Genomic DNA, 19,321 nt, shown 5'->3' with positions numbered 1-19,321 from the left:
TGAAGCCATGAGACTTCATGGGGTCTGGAGTCAATATTAAAGACTTCAGAAACAGCTGCCTCTTGACTGTATGCCACTGTATTACCCATCTTTGTTGAATTTGACCTGCAGCTGGGACAGGACATACCCAGAGTTGGTGATGGTGTTACCTATGAGACTGTTTGTCAGGTACAGTTCAGGAAGTATCAGTCTGTTGCTTGACTAATCTGTGAGATAGCTCTCCTAATTCTGGTATTGGCCCCTGACTTTGCAGGACCAAAAGGGCTGAGCTTGCTGTTGTTTCTGATGCCAGTTTGTCCACTTTTATTCCTTTGAGAGAATTTAGGTAATTTAATCCAACTTGCTAGGCCATTGCAGAAGATAATTAAGAGTCAACCACATTTCTGCAGATCTAGAGCTATATGTAGGTCAGACCAGGTGAGGATGAACATTTACTTTATTAAGGGAAGTATAAGACATTAGTTAATTAGATGGGTTTTTTTGTGACATGGTTTTATGGTCATCATTAACGTTTTAATTCCCGCATCTGCCTTGGTGGGATTTGAACCCAGATCACCAGAGTATTAGGTAGGTCTATGGATTATTAGGCTAGTGAAAATATTCCTCCAATAAAGCTTATTTTTTATGCATTTGTGTTTAAGCCATGCGATCGATTTACTTTGATTAGACTGCTGATGATTTCAATTGAAATCCATTCAAGTGCAGTTCATTAGTATTAATAATGAGAAATTGGATTCTGAAAATACGTTTTATTTGATTATACTGTAGGTGGGAGCCTTGGAACAGGCCATGCTTGATGCTCTGGTAATGGACCGCGTGGATTTTGTGAAACTGCTGATTGAGAATGGTGTGAGCATGCATCGCTTTCTCACAATCTCCAGACTCGAGGAACTCTACAACACGGTCTGCATATCATTTAGATACTTTTAATCCAAGTTTACATGCTATCAATAACATTGATTTGCATAGCAGTGCCACAGCACAATGTTAATAGGCTGCTATACACATATGGCTGGCCCAGGTAAATGCTTTGCATGTAGGTTGCTCAAGACAACTCACAAGTCTTGAAATAAGAATGGATATTTGAAAAACTATCCAATTCAGTGGTTCCCACTGTTTCACCTTCTCCCAGCCATCGCTATTGGAATTAATAAATTTGTAAAAAGTATTTTTCAATCCTCCTTCACCTAATTTTTTTTCTTTTTTTTTCCAGTTATGCATTTTGTATTTTTACCTCCGCCCACTCCTATTTCTGCAGAAGTTTGACTTTTCACCTCTCTCACTTCTGTCTACCTCATACCCTTTATTCCTTTTCACTCTCCATTTTGACTTTCCATTTTTCTCTTTTAAACCTTTCCTAAATTACTGATCAATAGTTTGCTTTTGCCCTCCTCAGAACTGAGGGAAGTTCAGAAAGCTGGAAGCATTCCTCAGTCAACCAGAGAGAAGGACTTCACAACAGAAATCACGAGAGGCAGATAATTGGCAAATTTGACTGACAGCATATTGGTCAGGCTTGGAAATATAAACTAAAAACAGAAAATGCTCAAGCAACATCCATGCAGAAAGAATAAACAAAAAGCACTTATCAAGCCAAGTCTTTGCATGAACTGTGGCCATGACTGAAACAGATTCGTAAACTTGAGGTGAAATCTTACAGGGGTTTGTGGGACATAGGCTATCATGGGATTTGTGGCAGAATTCAGACAAAACTCACTGAGGCCTATCTCAATGTTTGGAGTATCTCCATTTTTTACACTTTTTGGCAAGCAGTGTGGTGAGTTTCTCACTGCGCACCAGTGAGTTGCCAAATAATGATGGTTATTGCATTTAATATCTTTTTGACAGCTCAGGTCACCTCACCAGCTTTCAGCCTCTTCTGTTGCCAAACACACAAAGCAACCTAGATGTCAAGAAAACGTGACTTGGAAATCAGAGCTAGTTCAGTTCATTGCTTTCTACGAATGACCTCCATGTTGGATGTCTACAGAAATTGGCATGTGATATTTGCTAGTTTCAAAGAAGCTTCATGACATTACTCTGATTCATTTTGAGGACACTTTTGCACTTCAGATTGTCCCAGCAACTATCATTGTATTGCAGCTGCTGCTGGGACACTGCACAACCAAAGACATGCACTGTGAACTGGACCAGGCTTTATCTTCTGGCTTTGTGCTTTGTGCTATAGCATACATACGTTCTAAACATACCTGGAAGCTCAGAGCATCCCTGCCTTATATTGCCTTGCCTTGGCTTTTTCTCCTTTACCCCTTCAATCAGAAAAGCAAGGCCTATATTGCTGAGTTGCCTTTTCTGTTGAGGACAGACACTAAACCAGTAGCTTATCATGGTTGTTAGCAGACGTTAGTTAGGCTAAGGGGCCATTCAGTGGGTGCTGGCATAGAGAGCTAATGGCAACCTCCACTATCATTCCAGGAACTTGGAAGAGTCATTATGTCAGCTACTTGGGGCAGTCAGATTCAGGGTGCTGACCACATAGATCCCATCCACCATGATCTCCAGGTTTTTGCTCACATGGCAGGGCACTAATTTCCTCAAGTCCCATGGTCAGAACAAATGTGAGGAACTATGATGGGCATCTCTAAACTGATGATGCTTGTCCGGGTGTGGCTCATGTGCAAAGAATGGCTGTGGATTCCAGGATATCCACTGAATGGTGAGCTGTTCTAGGAAGGGTGCATGGAGAGATGGGATCAGAATTGGACATGAGGAATGCCATGGCACAAAATAATTTTTAATGAGGCAATTTTGGTAGGACATAGAGAGTTATCCCACGAGGCCATGTGGCAAGAATCCTTCCAAACAATTCAGTACAACTTGAACTTAGCCGACAAAATGTAAGATTTTGCTGTTGGTGTTGGATTTGACCTCCTAGCAAGCTTCTGATCCCACATTTGCCCATCGTTAAGGTGACCTATCTCCCTTCAGTGTGGTTGTCTGGCTCACTTCCATCTGGTAGTGAAGACCCCATCCATTGTTTTGTCATCTCCGCACTTGATTTTCCAATGCACTCCCATCCAGCCTTCCATGTTCTACCCATCAAAAACTTGAAGTCATCCAAATCTCTGCTGTTCACATTCTAAATCCTGCTCTTTTTAGCTAAGCAAAGGCTCAATTTAAAATTTCGATCCTTGGTTTCAAATATCACCCCTCTCTATGTCTGGAATCTCCTTCAGCCCCATAGCCTTCTGACATATCTGCACTCATCTGATTCTCATATGTTAAGCTCCCCTTCTTTAGCACTCTGGCATTAGTGGCCATGTCTTCAACTACTACATCCTAAGCTCAGGGAAAGTTCTCTAAATCTCTCTATCTTCCTTTTCTGCTTGAAGGCATTCCTTAAATTGACTTCTTTGACATGAGCTTGGGTAACCTGACTGAATATATTCAAATATTACTTTATAACACTTCTGTGACTCACCTTGGAATGTTTCAGTACAAAGGTGCTACATGAAAACAAGTTATTGTTTTATTGACAAATTAATCCCAGTTTATGATTCTATCTTTTCAGAAATTTCAAGAGTAGGAAACAATTGCTGAGCCAGCTGTCCTGCCTCCAATTTATCAAGTTCATTTTTGGATGTGTGACAATTCTGTCATGCCCACATTTATTTCAATTTCACAGCTTCTCTGATAATGTAGGGATGCATCTTCTTTTAACACGCTTTATTGCTCATGGTGATGCTGCCCAAACAATGCTGTTAAGCAAGGAATGCTATGAATTTTACCTAGCGATGATGAAAGAATGGCAATATGGGGTAAACTTAATGTTGGCTGGAAATCAGTGTAAAAGGAAATGTGGTGGAGTATAAAGCGGGCTGTCAATTCACTGCAGCACATTTTGTACCCAACGTAAGAGGAGTTTCAACTCCTGTGTGTCCAAATTGGAATGTTATATGACTTGAAGTTGGTGATGTTCCTGTTATCTTACTGCTCTAGCTTTGGTGATTGAGGTTACAGAGCTGGGAGATATAATCCTAATAAGTTTGGCAAGTTGCTTCAGTGCATCATGACAAGCAACATGAATTCGACTGGGACAACACTACTATTATAGGGCAAGCCAAACAGAGAACAGCCAGGGAATTCCTAGAGGCATGGCACTCATCCACAGATTCAATCAATAAGCACATCGACCTGGACCCAATATACCGATCACTGCAACGGACAGCTGGAACTGACAACCGGAAGCGGCAGATTCAAACCACTACAAATGCCAGAGGAAAGATCACAGAAGCACTTCACAGGAGGCTCCCAAGCACTCAGGATGTCACCTTGACAGGGGACAAAACGTCTGCAACACAAATTCCCAGCTCGGTGAACAGAACCACAACAACGAGCACCCGAGCTACAAATCTTCTCACAAAGTTTGTGCATCTTAAAGACTCATCTGTATGAAAACCACAAACTGCCAAAAAGGAGCTGGTCACTGACACCAGTGGCAGTTGTGATGATCAGGTGAACTGGTCAGGTCTGAGTGGTGTACGACTGTTGTTGTGCCTATACATATCTAGGTCAATGTGTGAGTTCTGTCATCTGCCTGAATTGACCCTTGCAGATGAGGGTGAAAGATAAATATCTGGACCATGCTGAGATGAATGTTAGTCTTTAATAGTATTTTTATCTGCACTTTGATTGAAAATGTTTTGACTAATCAAATCAATGATTCTCTCAACAGAAACAAGGTCCAACTAATCTTTTGTTGCACCATCTGGTTCGAGACATGAAACAGGTAAAAATGACTGACAGCATAAGCAGTGTAATTAAGTGTCTTTATGAGAGAGACCAGCACTACCACCATCACCACCACCACCAAGAAAGGCACCCAGATCAACTGCCAGTCAGGCATATGAAATGGTCACCTGGTGGGCTTCTCAATCAGTCACTTTCTGGGATAGTGATGCTTCATCTTGCCTGAAGCTGTCAGCTAATCAGAGGCCAGTAGCCTTTGTGAGCAGCAGCACTGTTTCAGAAGGTGAGGCTGTTGGCTGCATGGCAGCACTGAATACCAGGGGAATGGGAAAATTGGGTACGTTTTGTCAAGGAGGGAATTACAGAGTGATGTCGTGAAAAGAGGGGGCACTTGGAAGTAAGGGTTGGGTGGTGGCTATCAGCTGCCACCCCTTGTCCCACCAACTGTGCTCCCAATCACTTTTAGATTGGGGTAAATCAAGGCCCCTCTATTGAGAAAGTTGCTATTTTTCTTGTCAGTTGAGGGAACAATGAATTGAGCTAGTGATGGGATGAAGCTCTTAAGTGTTTGTTAATTGACCACTTAAAGGCTTTAATTGGGGCAAGTCAAGAAGGTTGGAACATGGGTCTTCTTACTCAGAACTTTATTCCTGAAGTGGTGGGAAGGGAAGTGAGTATCTCCCACGGGATCCCCATTTACCCGTCCCATTAACCTCTCTGCCACTTCTTGGGAGGGAGAGATCACATTGTTAATCTGTAAATCATTGCTGGACTGGTTTTCAATTCTACAGAATTGTATGACTCAGGGATGGACGACATAATTATAATTTCCTTTAGACATATAATGCCGATCAGCAAATCTTGTACTCAAGCTAGTGTTTTCCTCTAATAATTTCCTTCCTTCCTTCTTTATTGAGAGACAACAAGTTCCATGTAACCATAACAGCATAGCAACAGAAGCAAGTTATGGTCATTCTGCTCTAACACGTGTTTCATTAATGCGAATTAGCTGTAATGGGATTGACGAGTTGTGGACACTGTTTCTAAAGCACAAACTTTCAAAATATGTTTTGGCTGTAACAAACTTTAACCACTGTTTCTAAAGCAATTTTTCTATAATGTGGGGATGCATAAGAACACAACTATTGCATTATAGAAGAACCACCTGTACTCAGCTTCTTGGGCCTGATATTCTGTGGCTAGCTCTAAACCAATTTTCTTTCCAGAATTTCCCACCAGAAGACAGTTTCTCCCCAACTAAATTGGGAACCTTGGTTAGTGGGTAGTGTGTGGAGCTATCTCACACTGCCAACATTGTTTTTTGCAATTCTTTTCAATTGAAAACCCTAGCTAATTTACTGTCTCATCCATTTTTTTATATTTTCACCAATTTTGCTGATGCTTTGCTGTTTTTTTAAATCTTCATAATTCTCACACTTTTGACTCTTTTTGGCGATATAATAAACTTTTTAACATCCACAACCATCTTTAATTTCAACTTTTCACTATGGTTATAGTACTTCACTAATAGAGCTTTTAGACCGTTTGAAATGTAAAAACTTTGTGAATCAAGGACTGAATTTTCAAATCTTTCCTATTACGAGGACACAATTGTAGTATCACTGGATGAGTAATCCAGAGGCTCAGGCTGAAGCTCTGAGCACATGTCTTCAGTGCCATAACAGGAGATGGACTTTAAAATCAATGAATGTGCCTGTAATTCTAAAGCTAGATTCAGTAATAGTCACAAGGACATCAATGCTGATTCTTGGGAAAAAAAAATCATCTGGTTCAGTAATGTCCCTTCGGGAAGGAAATCTACTGTGAGTTTGGACCCATAGCAATTGCACTGACTTTTAACTGCTCTCTGAAACTGCCTGGCAAGTAACATAGGAGAAAGTGAGGACTGCAGATGCTGAAGCTCATAGTTGCGAGTGTTGTGCTGGAAGGTTACAGTGGGTCAGGCACCTGACAAAGGGCTTATGCCCAAAACATTGATTCTCCTACTCCTTGGATGCTGCCTGACCTGCTGTGCTTTTCCAGTACTACTCTCTGACAAGTAACTTAGTTCAAGAGCATTTCAGGATGAGCCACAGGTGCTGGCCTTGCCAATGATGCTGACACCTCATGAAAGAATGAAAACAAAACTCTTAATTTAGTTTATCCTGACTAGAGCAAACATTTTCCACATGAGCATAATTTGCCTTAAATTTTAGGGCTCAAGTTTCAAACTTAACTGAGGCAATCTCACACTCAATATAAAATGCTCACTCTTCCACACAGGCTCATTTCTTGCAAGGTTATTAGTAATCCTGTGACATTGCACAATTATACATTCAAAAAAATTCCTGACTGACTTTGTAGTACAGAACTTGAATATTGCTGAAAAGAGAGGAATATTGTGGAAGATTTTGGTCTCCTATTGAAAAGGACAAGATGCAATAATACCAAATTCCAAATTATCACAACATTTGATTGGTTCACAGGTCAACTCGGTTGGCCAAAGAGTTGCCATGGAAAACTCAGTGGGGAGCTGTAGGCTCAGCATGCTTCCACATAACTTATGTATGGGGATTGAACATAGTCTTTGCTTGAATAATTATTAAAAAGTTAAACTAGAACTCAAACTGAAATAAGTCCCATCAGTAAGAAATGACAGGATTGAGGAGAACTTTTCAGCACAAATAAAATTATATGTATTATATTGAGAATTCTGATGCAAACTTCTGTTCCTAGAGCAACCTTCCTCCTGGCTACAAAGTCACTTTGATTGACATTGGATTGGTGATGGAATACCTGGTAGGAGGTGCTTACAGAAGCCTCTATACACGGAAATCCTTCAGACTCCTATATAATAGCCTCTACAGACAACACAAGGTAAGGACCAATTAGATGCTCTCATGTCTGGTGGGTATAGTCTCATTATGTTTTGGTTGAATCCCATTGGATCATTAAATGCCGTGGAGCTAATATTATTCTAAATATTAGGCCAGGTATTTAGATAGTAAGGGAGTCAGAGCAGCAGTAGTTGCACATCAGGACCAAGTAAAATCCCCATGAAGCAGACTCTGTGGGAATTGCCCTGAAAATTAACATTTTTGGTGAAATAGTCTGTAAAGAATTCTTAACGTTGGAAATTTTGGAGAGTGCTGACTTGCTTAATCTTTACAGTTAACCTGGAAACATTACAGAATCAAAACACTCCTCTAATTCCTGAGTAACTATTATACTGATGTCCCAGCTCATCAACTATGCCACCCTGAAATTACCTCACCACAGATCCCCACTTCAGTCTGTCTCTGCCTCTGATCTGATTGGATTTGACCTTGCCTGACCCAACAATCACTTCCCTGACCCCAAATCTGCAGTCCAGATCTGACACCCATCAGCCACTGGCTTGAGCCTTCCTGAATAGCTTCACCCATCTATCAACTGGATGTGATGTCACCCCACCACCCTGCCAGACCCCCAAACTCACCCTGGTCAGTCCCAACCCCACTTGGATCTGAGACAACAATGTCTCCAGTGTGATCCCTTTGCTTCCTGACCCTGCCCTGGGCCAAACTCCCTGCGCTTCTCCCCACCTCTCTGACTCACCTACACTCTGACTCACCTACACTCCAGCTCAACATCCCTCCCAGACTCAACCCTGATGGAGACTCTGTCCGGGTACAGCCTGACCTCCCTTCCCTGATCTGACCCCAGCCTGACCCTGGTCAACCCTAAGCCCTCATTCACTTACCTGGCACACTGCCACTCTACTGGCCTGGCACTCGACCTCACCATACTGGCACCTACATCTTTGTGGGCGGCACGGTGGCACAGTGGTTAGCACTGCTGCCTTACAGCGCCAGAGACCCGGGTTCAATTCCCGCCTCAGGCGACTGACTGTGTGGAGTTTGCGTGTTCTCCCTGTGTCTGCGTGGGTTTCCTCCCACAGTCCAAAGATGTGCAGGTCAGGTGAATTGGCCACGCTAAATTTCCCATAGTGTTGGTAAGGGATAAATGTAGGGGTATGGATGGGTTGCGCTTCGGCGGGTCAGTGTGGACTTGTTGGGCTGAAGGGCCTGTTTCCACACTGTAATCTAATCTGATCTAATCTTCACCCATGAGGCACTATACCGCGTAGCACTCTAAACCCTCAGTGTGACCCTAATCCCATGCTTGCCTTACAGTAACAAACACTTTCACAGGAGCTGTCAAAGTGGCTGGCTGTGTTACTGGGCATTTAAATCACAAAGCACTGATTGCTGCAAAAAGGGACACGGTTTCTACGAAGACTTTCTTCAATGCTCCTGCGCCAGGAATCTCCAGTGTAGGAGTGGATCATTATCAATCTGATTAGCATTGGAAATAAGATTTCTAACTCAGAGAAGCTAATCTTGTTATGTGTATTCCTGAAATTATAATTCATTGATGTTTGAAGTAACTATTTCCTCCCACTTTTTTGCAAGCATGAGGCTGGATGTTTTAGTGCAGATGGTTTTGACATGTGCAGTCAAGTATTTAAGTTTGGCAAAACACTTAGCGCCTTTGCCTCTGGGTCAATGGGTTATGAAGATTAGTCATGCAGCCAGGTTTGAATGTATGAACTGAGCTGACAATCCACTTGACAACAATGACAATGCTGTTGGTAGATGTTAAACTGACCTGCCTGTTTCAGGAGGTGCACATGAATTGATGTTGATACTCAAATTAGAGCAGTTCTTTTGATGTTCTGGCAAATATTTCTCCCTCAATCCATGCAAGAAGCAAAAGCCGATTAACTTGTCATTCATGTAATGCCGTTTATAGGATATTGTTGGTTTCAAATGTTGCTGTATTTCCCTATACCACTGTCACTGTACTTAAAAAAACTGACTCATTGCTCGAAGCACATTGAGTCATTTCAGCCAATAAATTAGCATCATAGGATCCCTACGATGTGGGAACAGGGTGTTTGGCCCATCAAGTCAACACAGACTGTCTGAAGAGCATCCAACTCAAACACAGCCCACTACCCTATCCCTGTAAGCGTGCATTTAGCAGGTCCACCTAACATCTTTGGACTGTGGGAGGAAACCGGAGCACCTGGTAGAAACCCATGCAGACATGAGGAAAACAGGCACACTCCACACAGACAGTCACCCAAGGCTGGCATCGAACCTGGGTCTCTGGTGCTGTAAGGCAGCATGGATAACCATTGAGCCACTGTGCCAACTATGTGGCAAGTTATGAAACAAATTTTAATTTAATTATTCATAAGTCATATTTGAGTATTATTGCTCCAATAATTTGTCAGGTTAGCATTCTAGGAAATCATCCATGTAACTAATTGCTCAATAGGAAATGTATATCTCAATGAGTAGATATTTCTTCCCGTTGAAAGTGTACATTTCCCTATGCTTCCTCACTGAGACTGACAGCTTGAATAAGCCCACTAACATCTCTTAGTTTATTCCAGTTTTGAGTAGCAGTTTTGTGTTAGAAGCTGTAAGGTTGATATCGAGGTCTGATTGACTATGCTATATCCCTATATGCCAAGACAGCATTTGGCCCTACTATTATTGAATTGGCGTTCCTTATGTTAGTTAGAAACTTCTTCGATGACACGCTGTGAGATATCTACACACACACACACACACACACACACACAATCTCTCTCTCTCTTACACAGTAAATGTGTACACCAAACTGTACAAAGAACAGTGTTAGCAACTTACAGTCGAGGAGGTAGGGTTTTAATATTAGGCGAAAGTGAGGATTGCAGACGCTGGAGATTAGAGTCGAGAGTGTGGTGCTGGAAATGCACAGCAGGTCAGGGAGCATCCGAAGAGCAGGAAAATCAATGTTTCGGGCAGGAGCCCTTCATCAGGAATTAATATTAACTTATCATATTACAGATAGATGTATAATAGAAAAAACTAATTGATTCTCAAAAACATTACTAGTATAATTGTAGCTATATTGTATATACATGTAGCTAAGAAAACAAATCTTTTCCACAGCGAGTTAGACGTCATGCTGTCACCAGTCTCACTCAAAGCTGGAGCAACCATTCCTTGAATCAGAACAGAGAAACTGCTGCCAGTGTACAAAGTGATGAACAGAGGCTTCACTCACAGTTCGTTAGAACAGCTCAGCCATACAAACGCAAGGTAAACCCTTCCATTTCCTCATTATTAGTGTTAAACTTTTATATTTACTTTGCAATATGACATGAAGTAGGATGATGATAAAGTTACAAATCAAACTAAGTTTTCCTCAATCCTGAATAAGCAATGTGTTAACCAAGTCTGTCAAATTTAGATGGTTAAGAACACATAACCTATTTATTTCCTTACATTATCAAACTTCTATGAAATATATAATGGAATGGGAACAATACTGCCAAAATAAGTAATACTTTACTTCATTAAGCTTCGCAATGAAAAAGATTTTTAAATTAAATTGAGATTGTGTTTTAGGTGCATACATTGTAATACTTACTAAAACTATAAATTGTATAGATGATCATTATCAATTCAGCCCATTGTAGCAAGTTTGTACAGCTACAGTTAGCTAATAATACTGTAATTTTGTTAAGTTCAATTTACAGCCCATGTTTCTCAACACAGTATATCGTTTTATTACTTTCCACCACTGGACGTAACTGACTTTTTGTTCAATAGAGCAAACTAAGTTAAAGAAACCGAATGATAGAACACTTTTCTCCATTTTGATTTCTTGAGTTTATGTAAAATTGCACCCTTGGATTTATGTTGATTAAACATGGAAGGTCTGTATGCAACTTTAATTTGATAACTGTCATCTGAGTGCTGGGGAAAGAACTGGAAATATGTAGTTGAGAAACAATGAAGGAAGATTTAGTCACAAAGTTATGTATTTGGAAAGGTCAACTTTTTGAAGCAAGTTGAGACCGTTTTGGTTAAGAAATCCTTTATATTTGAGAGGGTTTCCTACACTCGTTTACAATTTGTGGGCTCTTACTCAGTTTTGAAGAAGTTTTGAAGAAGAGTCACTGGACCCAAAACAGTAACTCTGATTTTTCTCCACAAACACTGCCAGACTTAGAACATAGAACATTATAGTGCAGTTCAGGCCCTACGGCCCTGGATGTTGCGCCGACCTGTAAACCAATCTGAAGCCCATCTAACCTATACTATTCCATTATCATCCATTGTTTTCCAGCAATTTCTGTTTTTGTTTTTGATTTCCAGCATCTGCAGTCCTTTTGTTTTATTTTGACAAGGAAAAAATTAATTTGCAAACAAGAGCTGGAACACTTTTTCTCCCTCACTCTGTGCCTTATCATCTTTCAAGAGAAGTGCCCAGTGATAAAGCAACTTGGGAAAGTAATCGTTAATTGAGGACTAAAGGTTATTCAAATCCTATCACTGATAAGAAACTAAGACAACGTTGTGGACTCAAGCTTCACTCTTGCAACTAAAGGACTTAAGAACTTTTAAACTACATTTACTTTTATCTTCCTTTTTGTACCAGACCCCTCCTCTTTCATTTTAATCCCGTGTTTTTGTGTGTTTAATGTCACCTTTTATGCCGTTTTAAAGGTTGCAAGTTATAAAACTTCTTTCTTTCACTCAAACAAACCTTGATAATTGCTTAATTTATTGTAAGCTAAGTTTCAATTGAGGTGTTTTAGCTGCTTGCTAATTGTGACAGATGGAAAACGGGCTTTAAAGTGGTGGGAGTTAGTTGATCCCCTGCTCCTTTGATTGTATTACGTTCCCTCCTATCCTAACATGACTGGCAGGATGCAATGTCTTTGCTACTTTTTAATCACTTTAAATTGTAATGTTTTTCACAGGAAAAGTCATCTTCAAACAATAAGTCAAAAAGGAACCAAAAAAACGGTTTGAGTTATACAGTGGAGCACGATTCTGCAGGTTTTATTTATCCCTACAACGACCTGTTAGTGTGGGCTGTGTTGATGAAACGTCAGAGGATGGCCATGTTCTTCTGGCAGCATGGAGAAGAAGCCATGGCTAAGGCAGTTGTGGCCTGCAAACTGTACAGGGCAATGGCTCATGAGGCAAAGCAGAGCAACATGATGGATGACATCTCAGAACAGCTAAAACAGTATTCCACGTAGGATTGATCACTATTCACTTTTCTCTTAAATAACAGCAATGTGTTGAAATGTCTAAGAATAAAACTTAAGTAGATCTCAAAGCAAGTTAGATTATTCTATATGCTGTCTGAAAACTGTCGACCAAAAAAAAAAGAAATAGTGGCAGGTGTGGACATTTAGCCCCTCAAGCTTGCTCTACCATTCAGTTAGGTCATGAAAGATTAGATTGTCATCTTAACTACTTTCCTGGTTGCCTCCCCCAACCCATAACCCTTAATTCCTTGTAAAACAGCTTTGAGTATTCAATAACTCAATGTCCACTGCTTTCTGTGAGAAAGAATTTCAAAGACTAATGATCGTCTGAGAGAAGAAAGCCCTCCTTGTCTTAATCTGAAATGAATGTGCATTATTCTGAAACAACGTCTGCTCGTTCTATATTCCCCCAGAAGCTGCAACATCCTCTCTGAATCTACAAGCCCCTCAGAATCTTATATATTTCAATCAGGTTGCCTCTTACTTTCTTCATTCTATTGAATGTAAGTCCAAACTCCACTCCTTTCCTCAAATGACAACCTCTTCATCTCAGCAATTAATCTAGTGAACCTTTACTAAACTCCTTCTAATGAACATCTAGCCCTCCTTCAGGAGGACAAAGTTTCACACTGTATTCTATTACTATTGGGTTTTCTTCCATGCTCACTTTCTGTCATGCATGTACAAGATGCACGAATCTTTCTGGATTACAGCATTCTGCACGCTCTCCGTTTATATAATTAGCTTCTCTATTCTTATCAGACTGAATAACTTCACAGTTTCCGACATGAAAGTCTATCTGTCACATTTTTTTCCCATTCACACAACATATCTGTATCCCTTTCTTTGGCTACATTTTAATGTTTATGCAGCATTGGGCCTGTTCACTGGCTGGAGAGTTGGTAGCAACAACCGTGCAAGCATTGCACACACTTGGCCTGATTTATTGTAGTATTGATTCAGCTGAAGTGTTACAATGTGTCACCTTAAATGTATTTCGATTGTGCATGGCACATAATTTAATGAAATAAATAAAGGTCAAAGTGTAGTGTACTTCTTTCCTTGTTTGTAGCCCCCCCCATCTCATTCCAAGAAATAAAAGGGAAAATTAAATGGTTTAAGGCTTTCTCAATATACATTTACATGTATTTATATTGGTATTTTGATCTAGTTTGAAGTACCTTAGAAAATTAGGCACTTACCATGTTGCCATTTTCCTGGCACGTTGTATGATATGTAGCCCATGTCTGCTGTTGGTTGAACACAGACATGAGCATGATGAGACCATTAAGTAGCCACTTGAAGCCCTTAAAGGATACTGCCCTTCTGGGGAAGAATCAGATTCCACTCATTGTATTCTCCTCACATCCTGCTTTTCTACTGATCTTATATATCACCAAATTTGGCTACAATGCAAGCGGTTCCTCAACCAAGAGATTAATATAGATCAAAAACAATGTAAGGTCCCAGCACTAATTTCTTCCATTTTCCATGAAATATGCTTCCTCACAAGAAATAATTTTCCTTCACTTTGAATGTTCACTGTTAAGTGGCTTTCAAATTAAACAAGATGTTATTAAGTAAGAGCACATGAAATAGAAGTTGCAACAGGCCATTTGGCATATTGAGCCTTGCCTGTCAATAACAAGATCACAGTTGAATTTTTTTTCTCCTCAACCTTATCTTTCTTCACTATCTCTAAATGTATTATTATCCTTAGCTCCTCAAAATCCATTTATATTTTTCTTACTCCGTACTCAATATTGAGCACCTAAAGTTCTCTGGCGTTGAGAATTCCAAAGATTCATAATTTCAGACTGTCTCCTTGTCAAATTGCTAGTTGAAACATTTAAATAATAAAACCCATGTCTTGTCTTTAGCAGTACAGGCTTCAAGTCAAATATGAACATCTGTTTTCACTAGGTTTCAGGGATCTATGTATGTCTGACCTAGGGGCAGGGAGAGAAATGGCAGGCCAAGGTAATATTCCTGGTCTTTGCTTCCAGCCTCTGTCACAAGCCCCTGACCTGAGCACAATGGCCCCTAGGCTCTGGTAATTGGACCCTGATGTAACCAGGGCCCTAGTCTGACATGGTCATCTGCAAAGATGCTATGTTTAGAATCAAATGCCAACGTAGACAAACTCAGTCAATTTTTATTCACTTCACATCAGCATGTGAACTCCTGCTCCTATTGTGATTCAGTTCTGCTCATTGTTATTCTGAGCTTTGTTTCTGGGGAACTCTGAGTTCAAAGGCAGAAGTATTGTCCTCTAAGATGTTTTAAATCAAAATATGTGCAGAACGTGATTCTAAAGGGCATATAAAACTCATGTTAGATGCTCACCGCACCACACCTCTCCAGCTCCTACCCACCATGTATTTGTCCTATATCTTTTGGTAAGTTAGCACAATAATGTATATTGTCAGGCAATAGACCTTCAACAACAGTGTGAAGGAAATGTCCACAGGCAATCTCTCATTTTACAATTGGGATAACCATATACCATTACTCCCAGCTATATTCTGAACAATATTGCTATCACTGTGTTTAAAACTTCATTTTTATGGCTATAAAAAGGTTTGGTATCGCTTTAAAATTTTTATTTTTTAAACAAGATTATTTATTTCCTCCTTCTATGCATGATGAACCTCATATCCTAGGGAATTTGGACAGCTTGCTGTGGATCTTTTAGACCAAGCATTCAAACAGAATGAACGAATGGCAATGAAACTGCTGACATATGAGCTGAAGAATTGGAGCAATTCCACATGCTTGAAACTGGCAGTGTCATCAGGACTTCGGCCCTTTGTCTCCCACACATGTACTCAGATGCTCCTAACTGATATCTGGATGGGACGGCTGAATATGAGGAAGAACTCGTGTTTTAAGGTAAAGAAACAGCAGTGGGCAAGGAATATTCTTCCTAAAATGTTCTTTTATCTACAACAGTTTCAGGATCCAGTCTTGTAATGGCTTCTTGACTCCTAGATTGATAAGGTCCAACTTGTTAGAACTTGTTGATTCTACTCCTCAAATTTCTAAGCTTCAAACAATTTAATTTCTAAAAGTTTTTTTTTAACAAGATGTGGTGTCACTGGTTTAGCTAGCAATTATTACCCATCTCCAATAAAGAAGGTAATTGTGAGCTGCTTTCTTGAATTGTTGTAGTCTTTGCAGTGTAGCTACACTTATAGTGCTTCAGGAAGAAATTTCCAGGAATTTGAACCAACAACAGTCAGGGAATGGCATTTCAGTTCCAAGTCAAGAAAGTGCATGGTTTAGTGAAGAACTTGTAGGTGGTTCTGTTGCCCAGTTCTTTCTAGGTATTTGAGTTTGGAAGGTGCTGTCAAAGAAGCCTGATACATTGCTGCAGTGCATCTTATACATGCTACGCACTATGCAGTTGAGGGAATGAATGTTTAAGGTGGTGAATTAAGTACTAGTTAAGCTCTCTGTTATGTCCTATTATTACAGCAGCTGAAGATGGTTGGGCCAAGGACATGCAGAGATGTCCTTGGACTAAGGCAATTAACAATTTTCATTTGTGCTAGGTATGACTCCCAACATTGGAGACTTTCCCCCGACTCCTATTGACTTGAGTTTTGCATGGACTCTTTGAATCCACACTCGGTCAAATGCTGCTTTGATGTCACTCTCACCTCACCTCTGGAGTTCAGCTTTGGTGTAATGAGGTCCAAAACTACGTGGCACTGGTGGTCCACAAACCGTGTCGATGAACAGGTTATGTTGTAGATTAGATCGATCAATTAGAGCAGATCTCCTCATGTAACTGTTATCCTGTCAGTCTGTTGTTTTCAGAGTAATGCATCTGAGCTTACTATGAAAAAGATTAGTTATTTTATTTAATAAATGTTGATCCTATCCCAGTATTGAATGAACTGTGAAACATTACACCAACAGCTTCCTCTTATTTCTATTTTTATTGTCTTCAGTACCTTTGGATGTGTTCTATATGGTTCATTTTGTGAGAAACGAAGCTCACTCACTTCAATAATTTCAGTCCGAGACAAGATCTGAATCAGTAGTGTCATTTATTTCGCTCTTGCAAGAGGGGTGTGGTGTCCACTGTCTACAAGGCAGGGACACACACAGATTGAATTCAACTAGTACATATCATATATATAATTCTTTCCTATTCCATCCTCCCATTGCTCCTCCCCTGTTTACATCTCCCACTTCTCTAAGACTGGCGCCCATTACTCTTGTTCATCTCTTGCCTTTTCCGGCCTTGTCTGTGACAAAATGCTTATTTCTGGCCTCACAAGGCCGTTTGACCACATCCCACCATGGCCCGTTGTTAGGTATATCCTCCTTCACTACCATCTGTTTCCCTCACTTGCGTGACCTTATGACCTCATGACTTCTTGATTGTGGTTTGTTCTTGTTTTTGCAGAAGCGGGAAATAGATGCTTATAACTACTGTTTGTACAGGCATATCTAGCTTAACCCCCTCCCCTCACAGCACCTTATCTATTTATCTGGAACATCTACCATTGTTTGCAGGCACATTTCATTCTTGCATGCACATTTTAGCTAATACAAAAACAATTATGTATTTCCTTCACATAGTTTTCATTCTTGTTGACTCAGCTCTTGGCAGGTGTGAGTTCATTTACCTTGCATAAGTAATTATGATTGCGGAAGTAACACTACTTTACCTATATCCCACAATTTGGTCTACAAATATGAAAGAGTGAGTTTTAATGATCATGTTGTGATGATTTTTAAGTTCTTTGTGAACCTCAGTTTCTCTACTATGGTTACAACTCACAAGAAGGTCAATTATCCCAATGGCTATGCTGAAAACTGCAATAAACAACTTGAGTTCTGCCTTATGATTTGTCACTCTGCTGCTTCATTGCTGAGGTGCCTATTTGTTCTTTAAACATTTCCTATGGTGCATTATGGAATTGTGTCCTTGCAAGAATCAGCAGCTGAAATGGAAAAAGTTTAACAAGACTGCCTGGGTTGTGTAACAATTCTTTTCGGCAGCTGATGAACTGACTGGAAATAGTCTGTGACACCTTCTAGTTTCTGGAACTTTCTGAATGACAAGCAAACAACATTTATCCATCTTGTATATCCCAGACTATAAATCAGATTAATTGGAGGTAAAGTCAATAGAGAAGAAAGTCTAATAAAGTGGACACATGAAGCAATTCATTTTTCTTAGCAAATGTGAAGCAAAGTAATAGAGTAACTTGAAGTACCTTTGATCTTGAAAATAACAGTGTTTCCATGTAAGTGCAAACTTTATGCACCATCTTATAGTCCACTGGCTAGTTCATCAACCAGCAAGATTAAAACTCAAAAAAAATGAAAAGAATCTAAAACAGAGTAGCAATTCTTCATTGCTTTGAAATCTGAGCTGAAACAAACCAAAATCAAAACAGATTGCTCTGCAGTCAGTGAAACTGGCAATTAAAGTATGGTCAAAAGCACAGCAAAATTGCCTGGCAGGTTTTGCTGCTGTAATATTTAACAGCTTTGATTAAATGATGGCTGCATTCTTCATTTCTAATTAGCTATCCAACATCCATAATGGCAGGCATCAGTGAATCTTTGAAGTTAATCATCTTGTCTGGATACATCTTGTTAGAAAACTGATGGGAGGACAAAAACTTGAAATACTTACATTATTTCCCTCTCCCTAGTTGCTGCTAGACCTGCGAAGATTTTCCAGCAATTTCTATTTTAATTTGTGTCTGCAGTATTTTGCTTTTGCTGTGATATCAGCTAGACATAATAGTTCATTATGAAATCCACTCTTGCAATATTTGTCTCCTTTTAATTATTTATCCTTCTGCCATATAGGTTCTCAGAAGCTGTTGCTATAATTGTTCTTTTAAACCCATGTGTACTATTCGTGCTGATAATGGGTTTCTTTGTAGAAACCTCCTGTACCACATTATCTTTTATGTGGCATAGTTGGTTGAACGGCCAAATGACCAACTGCTGTTCCTAACTGATATATATGCGCTTATGTTTGTAGTTAACATTTGTTCCACACAAGTGCCAAGTAATAAGCCTCTCCAATTATTGAGAATCTAACCGTTACCTTTGATATTCAATAACATTACCGTCATGGAATCCCATTACCATTGATTGGAAACTGAACTGGACCACCATCTAACTACTGTGGTTACAAGAGCAGGAATTCTGCCATTGGTTACTCACCTGACTTCTTAAAGTCTGTCAAGGCACAAGCTGGGAGTGTGATTCCCCACTTGCCTGGATGAGTACACCCCAGTATTATTCTAAAAGCTTCATACCAACCAGGACAATACAGGCAGCTTGATTGGCACCCTATCTGAACCCTTATCATTTGTTCCCTCCACTCTGGATGTACAGTGGCAGCAGTACGGATCATTTACAGGATACACTGCAATAATTCAACAAAGCTGCTTAGACAGCACCTTCCAAAGCTGCAACCTCTACCACCAAGAAGGACAACGGCAGCAGGTACAAGGAAACACCAACACT

General features: G+C 40.1%; 1 protein-coding gene across 4 annotated transcripts in view; it reads left to right on the top strand.

Annotated features, from left to right (window-relative positions):
- Positions 1 to 19,321, top strand: part of trpm6 (transient receptor potential cation channel, subfamily M, member 6) — a 168,667-nt gene that overhangs the window by 74,178 nt on the left and 75,168 nt on the right. For all 4 annotated transcript variants that reach the window (XM_072585013.1, XM_072585004.1, XM_072584993.1 and 1 more), the window contains 6 exons: positions 769 to 903; positions 4,697 to 4,750; positions 7,447 to 7,587; positions 10,698 to 10,847; positions 12,518 to 12,798; positions 15,478 to 15,706. In XM_072585013.1, the coding sequence (XP_072441114.1) occupies positions 769 to 903; positions 4,697 to 4,750; positions 7,447 to 7,587; positions 10,698 to 10,847; positions 12,518 to 12,798; positions 15,478 to 15,706 (990 nt within the window). The remainder of the gene's footprint in view (positions 1 to 768; positions 904 to 4,696; positions 4,751 to 7,446; positions 7,588 to 10,697; positions 10,848 to 12,517; positions 12,799 to 15,477; positions 15,707 to 19,321) is intronic.

Source organism: Chiloscyllium punctatum, chromosome 2, assembly GCF_047496795.1.
Source record: "Chiloscyllium punctatum isolate Juve2018m chromosome 2, sChiPun1.3, whole genome shotgun sequence".
In the NCBI taxonomy this organism is placed as follows: Eukaryota; Metazoa; Chordata; class Chondrichthyes; order Orectolobiformes; family Hemiscylliidae; genus Chiloscyllium; species Chiloscyllium punctatum.
This window is presented reverse-complemented; position numbering and strand designations above follow the sequence as displayed.